Source organism: Oncorhynchus clarkii, chromosome 22 (genome assembly GCF_045791955.1).
Source record: "Oncorhynchus clarkii lewisi isolate Uvic-CL-2024 chromosome 22, UVic_Ocla_1.0, whole genome shotgun sequence".
Taxonomy (NCBI): Eukaryota; Metazoa; Chordata; class Actinopteri; order Salmoniformes; family Salmonidae; genus Oncorhynchus; species Oncorhynchus clarkii.
The window spans coordinates 38,307,847-38,326,856 of NC_092168.1; the positions used below are offsets into that span (position 1 = coordinate 38,307,847).

The following is a 19,010-nucleotide window of genomic DNA, read 5'->3' on the forward strand; positions in this document are numbered from 1 at the left end:
TTAACCTCTTTGATCTCTAGGGGCGCTATTTCATTTTTGGATAAAAAACGTTCCCGTTTTAAGCGCGATATTTTGTCACGAAAAGATGCTCGACTATGCATATTCTTGACAGTTTTTGAAAGAAAACACTCTGAAGTTTCAGAATCTGCAAAGATATTGTCTGTAAGTGCCCCAGAACTCATTCTACAGGCGAAACCAAGATGATGCATCAACCAGGAAATGATCAGAATTTCTGAAGCTCTGTTTTCCATTGTCTCCTTATATGGCTGTGATTGCGCAAGGAATGAGCCTACACTTTCTGTCGTTCCCCCAAAGTGTTAGCAGCATTGTGACGTATTTGTAGGCATATCATTGGAAGATTGACCATAAGAGACTACATTTTCCAAGTGTCCGCCTGGTGTCCCTGCGTCGAAATTGGAGCGTAAAGCCAGGTGCAATTATTTTTCCATTTGAGAGCAAGGAGAAACCAGGCTTCCACGAAGGATATATCATTGAAGAGATATGTGGAAAAACACCTTGAGGATTGATTCTAAACCACGTTTGCCATGTTTCAGTCGATATTATGGAGTTAATTTGGAAAAAAGTTCACGTTTTGAGGGCTGAATTTTCGTTTTTTTTTTTTTGGTAGCCAAATGTGATGTACAAAACGGAGCTATTTCTAATACACAAAGAATCTTTTTGGAAAAACGGAGCATCTGCTATCTAACTGAGAGTCTCCTCATTGAAAACATCAGAAGTTCTTCAAAGGTAAGTTATTTTATTTGAAGGCTTTACTTGTTTTTGTGATAGTTGCCTGCTAAATGCTAACGCTAATGCTAACGCTAATGCTAACGCTAAATGCTACGCTAGCTAGCTACTGTTACACAAATGATTGTTTTCCTATGGTTGAAAAGCATATTTTGAAAATCTGAGATGACAGTGTTGTTAACAAAAGGCTAAGCTTGAGAGCTAGCATATTTATTTCATTTCATTTGCGATTTTCATGAATAGTTAACGTTGCGTTATGGTAATGAGCTTAGGTCTATAAATAGAATCCCGGATCCGGGTTTGGTCGTCGCAACAGGTTAATCTCTCTTTAATCCCATCCTCTCTTCCAGAGAAGTAAACTGTAATAGGATGTTGGCCTATCATTGCTGGAGACCTTACAACTCCTAGGCAAGATGTCACAGCATGCATGTTGTTTTTGCTTTCTAAGCCTGATGTGACTGTCACTACAGAAGAGTTATACATGCCACTACTACACAGTAGTTCCTAGGCTCGTTTTCTCAGAGTACGATTGCTGATCTAAGTTTAGTTGTATGTTGTGAATCATAATGAATAAGATCACGTGTATGAGGGGGGCACGGATGTACATGCATCTTACATTCACCTTAGAAGTCTCTCTATATCTTAGTATTTGATAGTACCTTTGGGTGTTTCCCAGTACACAAACGAGTCCACCAATGACCAGCCTTTGCGGTAGTAGGCTGCAGTCAGCTCCAGCCAATCGGCCTCCAGCGAGCTGACCATCTGACCCTTCCTGGACACGCGCATGGACAGCGCCCCCTGGTGGTACTGGCATGCCAGAGCGTCCAGAGGAGCATAGCCTGGTGCCCACGAGTGGAAAAACACCAACAACCTCAGGTCTGAGAGATGGGGAGGAGGTAAGGATAGAGAGAGAGATGCTCAACATGCTCGGTGATGGTCCAGGCCTAAACCACACAAAAACAACACTAGACACTATGGAACACAAAGCTTTTACTATCTCATCCTGGAATATTCAAGGTCAGAGGTCATCTGCCTTTGTCCTAAAGAGCAGGAACCAGACTTAATCAAATACATTGGAAATACAGACATTGTCATACTACATGAAACATGGTATAAAGGAGACGGACCCACTGGTTGCCCTCTAGGTTACAGAGAGCTGGTAGTCCCATCCACCAAACTACCAGGTGTGGAACAGGGAAGAGGAGGTAAGAGCAGGTAACGAGGTAAGAGCAGACCTAACCCACTCTATTAAATTAGTCAACACAGGAACGTTTTACATCTGGCTAGAAATGAAAAAGGAAATAATCTCAACAGAGAAAAATGTCCTCCTGTGTGCTACCTATATCCCCCCAATAGAATCCCCATACTTTAATGATGACAGCTTCTCCATCCTAGAGGGGGAGATCAACCATTTCCAGGCCCAGGAACATGTACTCGGTGGTGACCTAAATGCCAGAACTGGACAAGAACCCAACACTCTCAGCACACAGTGGGACAAACACCTACCTGGAGGTGGCAGCATTCCCTCCCCCATATGCCCCCCTAGGACACAACTACAACAACATAATCAACAAAAATGGGTCACAACTCCTGCAGCTCTGTCAGACGTTTGGTATGTACATAGTCAATGGTAGGCATCGAGGAGACTCCTATGGTGGGTACACCTATAGCTCATCTCTTGGCAGTAGTACTGTAGAAAAGGCCCATGGAGTTGGTGGAATAATCCTTTAATTCATTGCCACTTACTCAGCTGGGCCAGGGGCGCTTTAATTAGGTCAGGTGGAAATGTCAGACAGATCTCAACTCCATAAAAGGAGGAAATTGCCATCGCCTGAGCTCACTGCTTTCTCTTCCTTAACTCCGTCTGATCCAGACGTTCTGTGCGTCCATGAATCCACGTAAGTCCACCGACTCTTACCTTTTCATCTGAATTATCTGTGGCGATCGGGGGAGTGGGCCATCAGTTATTGTTTATAGTTATTACCGCGGAGCGCGGCTTGGAGCGCACGCTTCAAACATATTGTGTAATGTGAATTGTCAATGATCACGGCCCTACGGATCCTCAGAGGCCAATTATGCAATCCATATGGTTAATACAGTGGGGCAAAAAAGTCAGCCACCATTTGTGCAAGTTCTCCCACTTAAAAAGATGAGAGAGGCCTGTAATTTTCATCATAGGTACACTCCAACTATGACAGACAAAATGAGGAAAAAAAATCCAGAAAATCACACATTGTGATTTTTTATGAATTTATTTGCAAATTATGGTGGAAAATAAGTATTTGGTCACCTACAAACAAGCAAGATATCTGGCTCTCACAGACCTGTAACTTCTTCTTTAAGAGGCTCCTCTGTCCTCCATCTCGTTACCTGTATTAATGGCGCCTGTTTGAACTTGTTATCAGTATAAAAGACACCTGTCCACAACCTCAAACAGTCACACTCCAAACTCCACTATGGCCAAGACCAAAGTGCTGTCAAAGGACACCAGAAACAAAATTGTAGACCTGCACCAGGCTGGGAAGACTGAATCTGCAATAGGTAAGCAGCTTGGTTTGAAGAAATCAACTGTGGGAGCAATTATTAGGAAATGGAAGACATACAAGACCACTGATAATCTCCCTCGATCTGGGGCTCCACGCAAGATCTCATCCCGTGGGGTCAAAATGATCACAAGAACGGTGAGCAAAAATCCCAGAACCACACGGGGGGACTTAGTGAATGACCTGCAGAGAGCTGGGACCAAAGTAACAAAGCCTACCATCAGTAACACACTACGCCGCCAGGGACTCAAATCCTGCAGTGCCAGACGTGTCCCCCTGCTTAAGCCAGTACATGTCCAGGCCCGTCTGAAGTTTGCTAGAGAGCATTTGGATGATCTAGAAGAAGATTGGGAAATGTCATATGGTCAGATGAAACCAAAATATAACTTTTTGGTAAAAACCTCAACTCGTCGTGTTTGGAGGACAAAGAATGCTGAGTTGCATCCAAAGAACACCATACCTACTGTGAAGCATGGGGGTGGAAACATCATGCTTTGGGGCTGTTTTTCTGCAAAGGGACCAGGACGACTGATCCGTGTAAAGGAAAGAATGTATGGGGCCATGTATCGTGAGATTTTGAGTGAAAACCTTCCATCAGCAAGGGCATTGAAGATGAAACGTGGCTGGGTCTTTCAGCATGACAATAATCCCAAACACACCGCCCGGGCAACGAAGGAGTGGCTTCGTAAGAAGCGTTTCAAGGTCCTGGAGTGGCCTAGCCAGTCTCCAGATCTCAACCCCATAGAAAATCTTTGGAGGGAGTTGAAAGTCCGTGTTGCCCAGCAACAGCCCCAAAACATCACTGCTCTAGAGGAGATCTGCATGGAGGAATGGGCCAAAATACCAGCATCAGTGTGTAAAAACCTTGTGAAGACGTACAGAAAACGTTTGACCTCTGTCATTGCCAACAAAGGGTATATAACAAAGTATTGAGATCAACTTTAGTTATTGACCAAATACTTATTTTCCACCATAATTTGCAAATAAATTCATTAATCCTACAATGTGATTTTCTGGATTTTTTTTTCTCATTTTGTCTGTCATAGTTGAAGTGTACCTATGATAAATTACAAGCCTCTCATCTTTTTAAGTGGGAGAACTGCATACATATACATATACATATACATATACATATATATATATATATATATATATATACATATACATATACATATATATATACACACACACACACACACACACACACACATTGGGTGAAATACCATAGTGTGCAATCACAACAGCAAGATTTGTGACCTGTTACCACAAGAAAAGGTCAACCAGTGAAGAACAAACACCACTGTAAATACAACCCATATTTATGTTTATTTATTCTATTTGCACCTCATTACAACACTGTATTAAAGATATGACATTTGAAATGTCTTTATTCACTTGGAACTTTTTTGAGTGTAATGTTTACTGTACATTTTGTATCGTTTATGATCTATTTCACTTGTTTGGCAAGGTAAACATATGTTTCCTATGCCAATAAAGCCCCTGAAATTGAATTGAAAAGTTGAATTTAGAGGGTGCAGTGAGGAGAGAGAGGCAGGGAGGGAGGGAGGAGAGAGAGGCAGGGAGGGAGGGAGAAGAGAGAGGGAGGGAGGAGAGAGAGGCAGAGAGGCAGGGAGAAGAGAGAGGCAGGGAGAAGAGAGAGGCAGGGAGAAGAGAGAGGCAGGGAGAAGAGAGAGGCAGGGAGAAGAGAGAGGCAGGGAGAAGAGAGAGGCAGGGAGAAGAGAGAGGCAGGGAGAAGAGAGAGGGTAGAGGGAAAAGAGGATAGAGAGACAAAAGCGAGTCAGATCAATCTGCCAGTTCAAGCCATCACTGAGGAGAACAAGAAGGCTAGATAAAACACAGTCAATGAGGTTATGGGAACTATAATGTGAGCTCCACTCGCTCTGCTAAGGACATGTCAATCTGTATGGTTGTCTCTGTGGTGAGGAGTTGTGCCCTGCTTGGTGGGTAAGAGTTGGTGCTGACTGATAGTCCTGGGGCAGGAAAGGCCACACAACACAGAGTTAAACTGAACTACACTGACAGACTGGAGGAGAGGGGGATAAGAGGAAGATGAGTAGAGTGTTGAAGGGAGAAAATATCCAGGACTCCACAGTGTGGCTGTGATGTGTTCAGCATGTTGAGGGTGTGTGGAGAGCTGATATAACCAACATGTCAACATTGTTCAGGGGAGGAGACAGCTGAGGGAACTAGTCTCGTATTACCATCCTTTCAAGTCATGAGAAAGAGAAAAAAAAGAAAGAGGAGGAAAGGAAAGGAAAGACAAGAAGAGAAGACGAGACCCGAGACGAAAAGAGACAAGAAAAACAGAATCTCACCAGGGCTGTAGGTAGGGCTGTGCTCCTCCAGGTCTGTGTCTCCATCACCAGGAGGGGTACATGGAGGAGTGCGTGGGAGTGATCGGCAGCCCCTCCTGGGGCTAGGCATCCTATCGTTACTGGCCCCTCCTCCAGCCGGCTGGAGCACCGAGCCCACAAACCTCACGCCCCCCCGGGCACGACTGTTCACCCTGTCAATCAGTGCTCTAACATTGTCACCCGTCAGAGACTGTCCTGTGATAGGCCACTCCTCCACCCTCAACACCGGAACACTGTGACACATGGACACCGCCTGCTTGCTAGGAGACAGAAGAGAGAACATCAAATAAAATACATTTAAAAAGATATTCAGACAGGTTTAAACTGTGAATCACTAATTATCACAAGCAGAATACAGGTCAATCAACCCTTCCAAGTGACACCTTGGTATCGGCAGCAGCAGGCTCGTAAGCATTCATTCAAACAGCACTTTTGTGCGTTTTGCCAGCAGCTCTTCTGTTTATGAATACACGCCTATCAACTCCCGAGATTAGGCTGGTGTAACCGATGTGAAATGGCTAGCTAGTTAGCGGGGTGCGCGCTAATAGCGTTTCAAACGTCACTCGCTCTGAGACTTGGAGTAGTTGTTCCCCTTGCTCTGCATGGGTAACGCTGCTTCGAGGGTGGCTGTTGTCGATGTGTTCCTGGTTCGAGCCCAGGTAGGGGCGAGGAGAGGGACGGAAGCTATACTGTTACACTGGCAATACTAAAGTGCCTATAAGAACATCCAAGAGTCAAAGGTATATGAAATACAAATGGTATAGAGAGAAATAGTCCTATAATTCCTATAATAACTACAACCTAAAACTTCTGACCTGGGAATATTGAAGACTCATGTTAAAAGGAACCACCAGCTTTCATATGTTCTCATGTTCTAAGCAAGGAACTCAAACGTTAGCTTTCTTACATGGCACATATTGCACTTTTACTTTCTTCTCCAACACTTTGTTTTTGGATTGTTTAAACCAAATTGAACACGTTTAATTTATTTGAGGCTAAATATATTTTATTGATGTATTATATTAAGTTACAACAATACTGAATGAACACTTATTTTAATTGTCATTATTACAAATAAATAAAATAAAAAAATGAATTTTAATTTTAAAATAGTCAGATTAATCTGTATCGTTTTTTTTTTGGTCCTCCAATAAATCGGTATCGGCGTTGAAAAATCATAATCGGTCGACCTCTAGTTGTTACCCGTGGTCTGCCACTGAGGACAATCAGCTGTCAGTCCTGTCTCCCTGTAGCGCTTTCTTAGGCGTCTCACAGTACGGACATTGTAATTTATTTCCCTGGCCACATCTGCAGTCCTCATGCCTCCTTGCAGCATGCCTAAGGCACGTTCACGCAGATGAGCAGGGACCCTGGACATCTTTCTTTTGGTGATTTTCAGAGTCAGTAGAAGGCCTCTTTAATGTCCTAAGTTTTCATAACTGTGACAATTGCCTACTGTCTGTAAGCTGTTAGTGGGAAACGGTGTTTAAACCCTTTAAAATGAAGATCTGAAGTTATTTGGATTTTTACAAATTACCTTTGAAAGACAGGGTCCTGAAAAACATTTATTTTTTTGCTGAGTTTATTTCCCAGGTTGGTTGGGTGGCATGTTTAATACTGAACTCAGATACATTAAGGGTTGGGTGGGGGGGTTAAGGCATCAGCGTGCTTCAGTTCAGCTGGCACCTAGCCCAACTCGTCGAGCTGAACCGAACAAGTGTGCTCGTATTTTCCCTTAAAAGACTTCCGCTTGAAAAACGAGAAAAAAGCGGCAATAGTACTGTTTGTCCATTTTGAGACCCCGTAACCAGTATACACTTCCTCAAAATAGTCCAAATTAAATAGGAGATAACTCAAGAAATCTGTCATACAATTTGACATCTAACTAAGATGTTTGGTGCAGTATTTCTCAATGAAATAATTTGCATGAAAACGAGTCGTTTATCACTGAATGACAACAGAATCCCTACTGTTGACCAATCACAGACGATGGGGCGTAGACTTCAGCTCCGAACATCAGCTTGTCTCCAGAAAAAAAAAATGTGTGGGCCCGAACAGCTGAAAAACCCCTCACCAAAGTCCAAAACTAACAAAAATATGTCACAAAATGTTTCCATAATATATGCACCAACTCTTCTGAACTGTTTAGTCTGGGAAGAGGATACCTTTAGGGGTTGTTATGACGGCTTAGGCATCGACTCAGATTTCAGGTCAGTTTGTGTGGGGCAATTTTCTACCATGAAAAGGCAGCCCTTGCGTGTGTATGTGTCTGGTACCTGGGTCGTGGGCGGGTGAGGATGGCTCGGTAGAGCAGGCTGAAGGGCAGGGAGCGTGTGCGTCCAACAGAGAGGATAATGGGATGCAGGGTGGTGAGGACATAGCCCTGGATGTAGTAGGGCTGCAGGGCCTGTGGCAGCTCACACAGAGAGGACATATACTGCACAGTGGGGCGACTACCTGGAGAGGAGAGAGATGAACAGAAAGGATGACAAGTGGCAAGGAGAGGAGTAAAGAATAAAGAGGAAAGAGAAGGAGAAACAGAGAGAAAGCGAGAAGGAGAAACAGAGAAGGAAAGAGAGAAGGAGAAACAGAGAAGGAAAGAGAGAAGGAGAAACAGAGAAGGAAAGAGAGAAGGAGAAACAGAGAAGGAAAGAGAGAAGGAGAAACAGAGAAGGAAAGAGAGAAGGAGAAACAGAGAAGGAGAAACAGAAGGAGAAACAGAAGGAAAGAGAGAAGGAGAAACAGAGAAGGAAAGAGAGAAGGAGAAACAGAGAAGGAAAGAGAGAAGGAGAAACAGAGAAGGAGAAACAGAAGGAGAAACAGAAGGAAAGAGAGAAGGAGAAACAGAGAAGGAAAGAGAGAAGGAGAAACAGAGAAGGAAAGAGAGAAGGAGAAACAGAGAAGGAAAGGAAGGAGAAACAGAGAAGGAAGAGAGAAGGAGAAACAGAGAAGGAAAGAGAGAAGGAGAAACAGAGAAGGAAAGAGAGAAGGAGAAACAGAGAAGGAAAGAGAGAAGGAGAAACAGAGAAGGAAAGAGAGAAGGAGAAACAGAGAAGGAAAGAGAGAAGGAGAAACAGAGAAGGAAAGAGAGAAGGAGAAACAGAGAAGGAAAGAGAGAAGGAGAAACAGAGAAGGAAAGAGAGAAGGAGAAACAGAGAAGGAAAGAGAGAAGGAGAAACAGAGAAGGAAAGAGAGAAGGAGAAACAGAGAAGGAAAGAGAGAAGGAGAAACAGAGAAGGAAAGAGAGAAGGAGAAACAGAGAAGGAAAGAGAGAAGGAGAAACAGAGAAGGAAAGAGAGAAGGAGAAACAGAGAAGGAAAGAGAGAAGGAGAAACAGAGAAGGAAAGAGAGAAGGAGAAACAGAGAAGGAAAGAGAGAAGGAGAAACAGAGAAGGAAAGAGAGAAGGAGAAACAGAGAAGGAAAGAGAGAAGGAGAAACAGAGAAGGAAAGAGAGAAGGAGAAACAGAGAAGGAAAGAGAGAAGGAGAAACAGAGAAGGAAAGAGAGAAGGAGAAACAGAGAAGGAAAGAGAGAAGGAGAAACAGAGAAGGAAAGAGAGAAGGAGAAACAGAGAAGGAAAGAGAGAAGGAGAAACAGAGAAGGAAAGAGAGAAGGAGAAACAGAGAAGGAAAGAGAGAAGGAGAAACAGAGAAGGAAAGAGAGAAGGAGAAACAGAGAAGGAAAGAGAGAAGGAGAAACAGAGAAGGAAAGAGAGAAGGAGAAACAGAGAAGGAAAGAGAGAAGGAGAAACAGAGAAGGAAAGAGAGAAGGAGAAACAGAGAAGGAAAGAGAGAAGGAGAAACAGAGAAGGAAAGAGAGAAGGAGAAACAGAGAAGGAAAGAGAGAAGGAGAAACAGAGAAGGAAAGAGAGAAGGAGAAACAGAGAAGGAAAGAGAGAAGGAGAAACAGAGAAGGAGAAAAAGAGAGAAGGAGAAACAGAGAAGGAAAGAGAGAAGGAGAAACAGAGAAGGAAAGAGAGAAGGAGAAACAGAGAAGGAAAGAGAGAAGGAGAAACAGAGAAGGAAAGAGAGAAGGAGAAACAGAGAAGGAAAGAGAGAAGGAGAAACAGAGAAGGAAAGAGAGAAGGAGAAACAGAGAGGAAAAGAGAGAGAAGGAGAAACAGAGAAGGAAAGAGAGAAGGAGAAACAGAGAAGGAAAGAGAGAAGGAGAAACAGAGAAGGAAAGAGAGAAGGAGAAACAGAGAAGGAAAGAGAGAAGGAGAAACAGAGAAGGAAAGAGAGAAGGAGAAACAGAGAAGGAAAGAGAGAAGGAGAAACAGAGAAGGAAAGAGAGAAGGAGAAACAGAGAAGGAGAAACAGAGAAGGAAAGAGAGAAGGAGAAACAGAGAAGGAAAGAGAGAAGGAGAAACAGAGAAGGAAAGAGAGAAGGAGAAACAGAGAAGGAAAGAGAGAAGGAGAAACAGAGAAGGAAAGAGAGAAGGAGAAACAGAGAAGGAAAGAGAGAAGGAGAAACAGAGAAGGAAAGAGAGAAGGAGAAACAGAGAAGGAAAGAGAGAAGGAGAAACAGAGAAGGAAAGAGAGAAGGAGAAACAGAGAAGGAAAGAGAAGGAGAAACAGAGAAGGAAAGAGAGAAGGAGAAACAGAGAAGGAAAGAGAGAAGGAGAAACAGAGGAGGAAAGAGAGAAGGAGAAACAGAGAAGGAAAGAGAGAAGGAGAAACAGAGAAGGAAAGAGAGAAGGAGAAACAGAGAAGGAAAGAGAGAAGGAGAAACAGAAGGAAAGAGAGAAGGAGAAACAGAAGGAAAGAGAAGGAGAAACAGAAGGAAAGAGAGAAGGAGAAACAGAGAAGGAAAGAGAGAAGGAGAAACAGAGAAGGAAAGAGAGAAGGAGAAACAGAGAAGGAAAGAGAGAAGGAGAAACAGAGAAGGAAAGAGAGAAGGAGAAACAGAAGGAAAGAGAAGGAAACAGAAAGAGAAGGAGAAACAGAGAAGGAAAGAGAGAAGGAGAAACAGAGAAGGAAAGAGAGAAGGAGAAACAGAGAAGGAAAGAGAGAAGGAGAAACAGAGAAGGAAAGAGAGAAGGAGAAACAGAGAAGGAAAGAGAGAAGGAGAAACAGAGAAGGAAAGAGAGAAGGAGAAACAGAGAAGGAAAGAGAGAAGGAGAAACAGAGAAGGAAAGAGAGAAGGAGAAACAGAAGGAAAGAGAGAAGGAGAAACAGAGAAGGAAAGAGAAGGAGAAACAGAGAAGGAAAGAGAGAAGGAGAAACAGAGAAGGAAAGAGAGAAGGAGAAACAGAGAAGGAAAGAGAGAAGGAGAAACAGAGAAGGAAAGAGAGAAGGAGAAACAGAGAAGGAAAGAGAGAAGGAGAAACAGAGAAGGAAAGAGAGAAGGAGAAACAGAAGGAAAGAGAGAAGGAGAAACAGAGAAGGAAAGAGAGAAGGAGAAACAGAGGAGGAAAGAGAGAAGGAGAAACAGAAGGAAAGAGAGAAGGAGAAACAGAAGGAAAGAGAAGGAGAAACAGAAGGAAAGAGAGAAGGAGAAACAGAGAAGGAAAGAGAGAAGGAGAAACAGAAATAACGAGAGAAGGAGAAACAGAAGGAAAGAGAAGGAGAAACAGAAGGAAAGAGAGAAGGAGAAACAGAGAAGGAAAGAGAGAAGGAGAAACAGAAGGAAAGAGAGAAGGAGAAACAGAAGGAAAGAGAAGGAGAAACAGAGAAGGAAAGAGAGAAGGAGAAACAGAAGGAAAGAGAAGGAGAAACAGAGAAGGAAAGAGAGAAGGAGAAACAGAGAAGGAAAGAGAAGGAGAAACAGAGAAGGAAAGAGAGAAGGAGAAACAGAAGGAAAGAGAAGGAGAAACAGAAGGAAAGAGAGAAGGAGAAACAGAGAAGGAAAGAGAGAAGGAGAAACAGAGAAGGAAAGAGAGAAGGAGAGAGAGAAGGAAAGAGAAGGAGAAACAGAAGGAAAGAGAGAAGGAGAAACAGAGAAGGAAAGAGAGAAGGAGAATCAGAGAAGGAAAGAGAAGGAGAAACAGAGAAGGAAAGAGAGAAGGAGAAACAGAAGGAAAGAGAGAAGGAGAATCAGAGAAGGAAAGAGAAGGAGAAACAGAGAAGGAAAGAGAGAAGGAGAAACAGAAGGAAAGATAAGGAGAAACAGAAGGAAAGATAAGGAGAAACAGAGAAGGAAAGAGAGAAGGAGAAACAGAGAAGGAAAGAGAGAAGGAGAAACAGAAGGAAAGAGAGAAGGAGAAACAGAGAAGGAAAGAGAGAAGGAGAAACAGAGGAGGAAAGAGAGAAGGAGAAACAGAAGGAAAGAGAGAAGGAGAAACAGAAGGAAAGAGAAGGAGAAACAGAAGGAAAGAGAGAAGGAGAAACAGAGAAGGAAAGAGAGAAGGAGAAACAGAAGGAACGAGAGAAGGAGAAACAGAAGGAAAGAGAAGGAGAAACAGAAGGAAAGAGAGAAGGAGAAACAGAGAAGGAAAGAGAGAAGGAGAAACAGAAGGAAAGAGAAGGAGAAACAGAGAAGGAAAGAGAGAAGGAGAAACAGAAGGAAAGAGAGAAGGAGAAACAGAGAAGGAAAGAGAGAAGGAGAAACAGAGAAGGAAAGAGAAGGAGAAACAGAGAAGGAAAGAGAGAAGGAGAAACAGAAGGAAAGAGAAGGAGAAACAGAAGGAAAGAGAGAAGGAGAAACAGAGAAGGAAAGAGAGAAGGAGAAACAGAGAAGGAAAGAGAGAAGGAGAGAGAGAAGGAAAGAGAAGGAGAAACAGAAGGAAAGAGAGAAGGAGAAACAGAGAAGGAAAGAGAGAAGGAGAATCAGAGAAGGAAAGAGAAGGAGAAACAGAGAAGGAAAGAGAGAAGGAGAAACAGAAGGAAAGAGAGAAGGAGAATCAGAGAAGGAAAGAGAAGGAGAAACAGAGAAGGAAAGAGAGAAGGAGAAACAGAAGGAAAGATAAGGAGAAACAGAAGGAAAGATAAGGAGAAACAGAGAAGGAAAGAGAAGGAGAAACAGAGAAGGAAAGAGAGAAGGAGAAACAGAGAAGGAAAGAGAGAAGGAGAAACAGAAGGAAAGAGAGAAGGAGAAACAGAAGGAAAGAGAGAAGGAGAAACAGAGAAGGAAAGAGAGAAGGAGAAACAGAGAAGGAAAGAGAGAAGGAGAAACAGAGAAGGAAAGAGAGAAGGAGAAACAGAGAAGGAAAGAGAGAAGGAGAAACAGAGAAGGAAAGAGAGAAGGAGAAACAGAGAAGGAAAGAGAGAAGGAGAAACAGAGAAGGAAAGAGAGAAGGAGAAACAGAGAAGGAAAGAGAGAAGGAGAAACAGAGAAGGAAAGAGAGAAGGAGAAACAGAGAAGGAAAGAGAAGGAGAAACAGAGAAGGAAAGAGAGAAGGAGAAACAGAGAAGGAAAGAGAGAAGGAGAAACAGAAGGAAAGAGAGAAGGAGAAACAGAGAAGGAAAGAGAGAAGGAGAAACAGAGAAGGAAAGAGAAGGAGAAACAGAGAAGGAAAGAGAGAAGGAGAAACAGAGGAGGAAAGAGAGAAGGAGAAACAGAGAAGGAAAGAGAGAAGGAGAAACAGAGAAGGAAAGAGAGAAGGAGAAACAGAGAAGGAAAGAGAGAAGGAGAAACAGAGAAGGAAAGAGAGAAGGAGAAACAGAAGGAAAGAGAAGGAGAAACAGAAGGAAAGAGAGAAGGAGAAACAGAGAAGGAAAGAGAGAAGGAGAAACAGAGGAGGAAAGAGAGAAGGAGAAACAGAAGGAAAGAGAAGGAGAAACAGAAGGAAAGAGAGAAGGAGAAACAGAGAAGGAAAGAGAGAAGGAGAAACAGAAGGAAAGAGAAGGAGAAACAGAAGGAGAAACAGAGAAAGAGAGAAGGAGAAACAGAGAAGGAAAGAGAGAAGGAGAAACAGAAGGAAAGAGAGAAGGAGAAACAGAAGGAAAGAGAGAAGGAGAAACAGAGAAGGAAAGAGAGAAGGAGAAACAGAGAAGGAAAGAGAGAAGGAGAAACAGAGAAGGAAAGAGAGAAGGAGAAACAGAGAAGGAAAGAGAGAAGGAGAAACAGAGAAGGAAAGAGAGAAGGAGAAACAGAGAAGGAAAGAGAGAAGGAGAAACAGAGAAGGAAAGAGAGAAGGAGAAACAGAGAAGGAAAGAGAGAAGGAGAAACAGAGAAGGAAAGAGAGAAGGAGAAACAGAGAAGGAAAGAGAGAAGGAGAAACAGAGAAGGAAAGAGAGAAGGAGAAACAGAGAAGGAAAGAGAGAAGGAGAAACAGAGAAGGAAAGAGAGAAGGAGAAACAGAGAAGGAAAGAGAGAAGGAGAAACAGAGAAGGAAAGAGAGAAGGAGAAACAGAAAGGAGAAACAGAGAAGGAAAGAGAGAAGGAGAAACAGAGAAGGAAAGAGAGAAGGAGAAACAGAAGGAAAGAGAGAAGGAGAAACAGAAGGAAAGAGAGAAGGAGAAAAGGAGAAGGAAAGAGAGAAGGAGAAACAGAAGGAAAGAGAGAAGGAGAAACAGAAGGAAAGAGAGAAGGAGAAACAGAGAAGGAAAGAGAGAAGGAGAAAGAGAGAAGGAAAGAGAGAAGGAGACACAGAAGGAAAGAGAAGGAGAAACAGAGAAGGAAAGAGAGAAGGAGAAACAGAGAAGGAAAGAGAGAAGGAGAAACAGAGAAGGAAAGAGAGAAGGAGAAAAGAGAGAAGGAGAAACAGAAGGAAAGAGAGAAGGAGAAACAGAGAAGGAAAGAGAGAAGGAGAAACAGAGAAGGAAAGAGAAGGAGAAACAGAGAAGGAAAGAGAGAAGGAGAAACAGAAGGAAAGAGAGAAGGAGAAACAGAGAAGGAAAGAGAGAAGGAGAAACAGAGAAGGAAAGAGAGAAGGAGAGAGAGAAGGAAAGAGAAGGAGAAACAGAAGGAAAGAGAGAAGGAGAAACAGAAGGAAAGAGAGAAGGAGAATCAGAGAAGGAAAGAGAAGGAGAAACAGAGAAGGAAAGAGAAGGAGAAACAGAGAAGGAAAGAGAGAAGGAGAAACAGAAGGAAAGAGAGAAGGAGAAACAGAGAAGGAAAGAGAGAAGGAGAAACAGAGAAGGAAAGAGAGAAGGAGAAACAGAGAAGGAAAGAGAGAAGGAGAAACAGAGAAGGAAAGAGAGAAGGAGAAACAGAGAAGGAAAGAGAGAAGGAGAAACAGAAGGAAAGAGAGAAGGAGAAACAGAGAAGGAAAGAGAGAAGGAGAAACAGAAGGAAAGAGAGAAGGAGAAACAGAGAAGGAAAGAGAGAAGGAGAAACAGAAGGAAAGAGAAGGAGAAACAGAGAAGGAAAGAGAGAAGGAGAAACAGAAGGAAAGAGAGAAGGAGAAACAGAGAAGGAAAGAGAGAAGGAGAAACAGAGAAGGAAAGAGAGAAGGAGAAACAGAGAAGGAAAGAGAGAAGGAGAAACAGAGAAGGAAAGAGAGAAGGAGAAACAGAGAAGGAAAGAGAGAAGGAGAAACAGAGAAGGAAAGAGAGAAGGAGAAACAGAGAAGGAAAGAGAGAAGGAGAAACAGAGAAGGAAAGAGAGAAGGAGAAACAGAGAAGGAAAGAGAGAAGGAGAAACAGAGAAGGAAAGAGAGAAGGAGAAACAGAGAAGGAAAGAGAGAAGGAGAAACAGAGAAGGAAAGAGAGAAGGAGAAACAGAGAAGGAAAGAGAGAAGGAGAAACAGAGAAGGAAAGAGAGAAGGAGAAACAGAGAAGGAAAGAGAGAAGGAGAAACAGAGAAGGAAAGAGAGAAGGAGAAACAGAGAAGGAAAGAGAGAAGGAGAAACAGAGAAGGAAAGAGAGAAGGAGAAACAGAGAAGGAAAGAGAGAAGGAGAAACAGAGAAGGAAAGAGAGAAGGAGAAACAGAGAAGGAAAGAGAGAAGGAGAAACAGAGAAGGAAAGAGAGAAGGAGAAACAGAGAAGGAAAGAGAGAAGGAGAAACAGAGAAGGAAAGAGAGAAGGAGAAACAGAGAAGGAAAGAGAGAAGGAGAAACAGAGAAGGAAAGAGAGAAGGAGAAACAGAGAAGGAAAGAGAGAAGGAGAAACAGAGAAGGAAAGAGAGAAGGAGAGAAGGAAAGAGAGAAGGAGAAACAGAGAAGGAAAGAGAGAAGGAGAAACAGAGAAGGAAAGAGAGAAGGAGAAACAGAAGGAAAGAGAGAAGGAGAAACAGAGAAGGAAAGAGAGAAGGAGAAACAGAGAGAAAGAGAGAAGGAGAAACAGAGAAGGAAAGAGAGAAGGAGAAACAGAGAAGGAAAGAGAGAAGGAGAAACAGAGAAGGAAAGAGAGAAGGAGAAACAGAGAAGGAAAGAGAGAAGGAGAAACAGAAGGAAAGAGAGAAGGAGAAACAGAGAAGGAAAGAGAGAAGGAGAAACAGAGAAGGAAAGAGAGAAGGAGAAACAGAAGGAAAGAGAGAAGGAGAAACAGAAGGAAAGAGAGAAGGAGAAACAGAGAAGGAGAAACAAAGAGAGAAGGAGAGAAGGAAAGAGAGAAGGAGAAACAGAGAAGGAAAGAGAGAAGGAGAGAAGGAAAGAGAGAAGGAGAAACAGAGAAGGAAAGAGAGAAGGAGAAACAGAGAAGGAAAGAGAGAAGGAGAAACAGAGAAGGAAAGAGAGAAGGAGAAACAGAGAAGGAAAGAGAGAAGGAGAAACAGAGAAGGAAAGAGAGAAGGAGAAACAGAGAAGGAAAGAGAGAAGGAGAAACAGAGAAGGAAAGAGAGAAGGAGAAACAGAGAAGGAAAGAGAGAAGGAGAAACAGAGAAGGAAAGAGAGAAGGAGAAACAGAAGGAAGAGAGAAGGAGAAACAGAGAAGGAAAGAGAGAAGGAGAAACAGAGAAGGAAAGAGAGAAGGAGAAACAGAGAAGGAAAGAGAGAAGGAGAAACAGAGACGGAAAGAGAGAAGGAGAAACAGAGAAGGAAAGAGAGAAGGAGAAACAGAGAAGGAAAGAGAGAAGGAGAAACAGAGAAACAGAAGGAAAGAGAGAAGGAGAAACAGAGAAGGAAAGAGAAGGAGAAACAGAAGGAAAGAGAGAAGGAGAAACAGAAGGAAAGAGAGAAGGAGAAACAGAGAAGGAAAGAGAGAAGGAGAAACAGAGAAGGAAAGAGAGAAGGAGAAACAGAAGAAGAGAGAAGGAGAGAAGGAAAGAGAGAAGGAGAAACAGAAGGAAAGAGAGAAGGAGAAACAGAGAAGGAAAGAGAGAAGGAGAAACAGAGAAGGAAAGAGAGAAGGAGAAACAGAAGGAAAGAGAGAAGGAGAAACAGAAGGAAAGAGAGAAGGAGAAACAGAGAAGGAAAGAGAGAAGGAGAAACAGAGAAGGAAAGAGAGAAGGAGAAACAGAGAGAAGGAAAGAGAGAAGGAGAAACAGAAGGAAAGAGAGAAGGAGAAACAGAAGGAGAAAAGAGAAGGAAAGAGGAGGAGAAACAGAAGGAAAGAGAGAAGGAGAAACAGAAGGAAAGAGAAGGAAACAGAAGGAAAGAGAGAAGGAGAAACAGAGAAGGAAAGAGAGAAGGAGAAACAGAGAAGGAAAGAGAAGGAGAAACAGAAGGAAAGAGAAGGAGAAACAGAAGGAAAGAGAGAAGGAGAAACAGAGAAGGAAAGAGAGAAGGAGAAACAGAGGAGGAAAGAGAGAAGGAGAAACAGAGAAGGAAAGAGAGAAGGAGAAACAGAGAAGGAAAGAGAGAAGGAGAAACAGAAGGAAAGAGAGAAGGAGAAACAGAGAAGGAAAGAGAGAAGGAGAAACAGAGAAGGAAAGAGAGAAGGAGAAACAGAGAAGGAAAGAGAGAAGGAGAAACAGAGAAGGAAAGAGAGAAGGAGAAACAGAGAAGGAAAGAGAGAAGGAGAAACAGAGAAAAGAGAAAAGAGAGAAGGAGAAACAGAGAAGGAAAGAGAGAAGGAGAAACAGAGAAGGAAAGAGAGAAGGAGAAACAGAGAAGGAAAGAGAGAAGGAGAAACAGAGAAGGAAAGAGAGAAGGAGAAACAGAGAAGGAAAGAGAGAAGGAGAAACAGAGAAGGAAAGAGAGAAGGAGAAACAGAGAATGAAAGAGAGAAGGAAAGAGAGAAGGAGAAACAGAAGGAAAGAGAGAAGGAGAAACAGAAGGAAAGAGAGAAGGAGAAACAGAGAAGGAAAGAGAGAAGGAGAAACAGAAGGAAAGAGAGAAGGAGAAACAGAAGGAAAGAGAAGGAGAAACAGAAGGAAAGAGAGAAGGAGAAACAGAGAAGGAAAGAGAGAAGGAGAAACAGAGAAGGAAAGAGAGAAGGAGAAACAGAGAAGGAAAGAGAGAAGGAGAAACAGAGAAGGAAAGAGAGAAGGAGAAACAGAGAAGGAAAGAGAGAAGGAGAAACAGAGAAGAGAAGGAGAGAGAAGAAAGAGAAAGGAGAAACAGAAGGAAAGAGAGGAGAAACAGAGAAGGAAAGAGAGAAGGAAAGAGAGAAGGAGAAACAGAGAAGGAAAGAGAGAAGGAGAAACAGAGAAGGAAAGAGAGAAGGAGAAACAGAGAAGGAAAGAGAGAAGGAGAAACAGAAGGAAAGAGAGAAGGAGAAACAGAGAAGGAAAGAGAGAAGGAGAAACAGAGAAGGAAAGAGAGAAGGAGAAACAGAGAAGAAACAGAAAGAGAGAAGGAGAAACAGAGAAGGAAAGAGAGAAGGAGAAACAGAGAAGGAAAGAGAAGGAGAAACAGAGAAGGAAAGAGAGAAGGAGAAACAGAGAAGGAAAGAGAGAAGGAGAAACAGAAACAGAGAAGGAGAAACAGAGAAGGAAACAGAGAAGGAGAAACAGAGAAGGAAAGAGAGAAGGAGAAACAGAGAAGGAAAGAGAGAAGGAGAAACAGAGAAGGAAAGAGAGAAGGAGAAACAGAGAAGGAAAGAGAGAAGGAGAAACAGAGAAGGAAAGAGAGAAGGAGAAACAGAGAAGGAAAGAGAGAAGGAGAAACAGAGAAGGAAAGAGAGAAGGAGAAACAGAGAAGGAAAGAGAGAAGGAGAAACAGAGAAGGAAAGAGAGAAGGAGAAACAGAGAAGGAAAGAGAGAAGGAGAAACAGAGAAGGAAAGAGAGAAGGAGAAACAGAGAAGGAAAGAGAGAAGGAGAAACAGAGAAGGAAAGAGAGAAGGAGAAACAGAGAAGGAAAGAGAGAAGGAGAAAGAGAGAAGGAAAAGAGAGAAGGAGAAACAGAGAAGGAAAGAGAGAAGGAGAAACAGAGAGGAAAGAGAGAAGGAGAAACAGAAGGAAAGAGAGAAGGAGAAACAGAGAAGGAAAGAGAGAAGGAGAAACAGAAGGAAAGAGAGAAGGAGAAACAGAGAAGGAAAGAGAGAAGGAGAAACAGAAGGAAAGAGAGAAGGAGAAACAGAAGGAAAGGAGAGAAGGAGAGAAGGAACAGAGAAGGAAAGAGAGAAGGAGAAACAGAGAAG

General features: G+C 42.8%; 1 protein-coding gene across 1 annotated transcript in view; it reads right to left on the reverse strand.

Annotated features, from left to right (window-relative positions):
* Window positions 1-19,010, reverse strand: part of LOC139380499 (raftlin-2-like) — a 55,417-nt gene that overhangs the window by 5,854 nt on the left and 30,553 nt on the right. The window contains exons 2-4 of the mRNA XM_071123203.1: window positions 7,942-8,122; window positions 5,627-5,925; window positions 1,407-1,625 (exon numbers count right to left, since the gene is read on the reverse strand). Coding sequence (XP_070979304.1) covers window positions 1,407-1,625; window positions 5,627-5,925; window positions 7,942-8,122 — 699 coding nt within the window. The remainder of the gene's footprint in view (window positions 1-1,406; window positions 1,626-5,626; window positions 5,926-7,941; window positions 8,123-19,010) is intronic.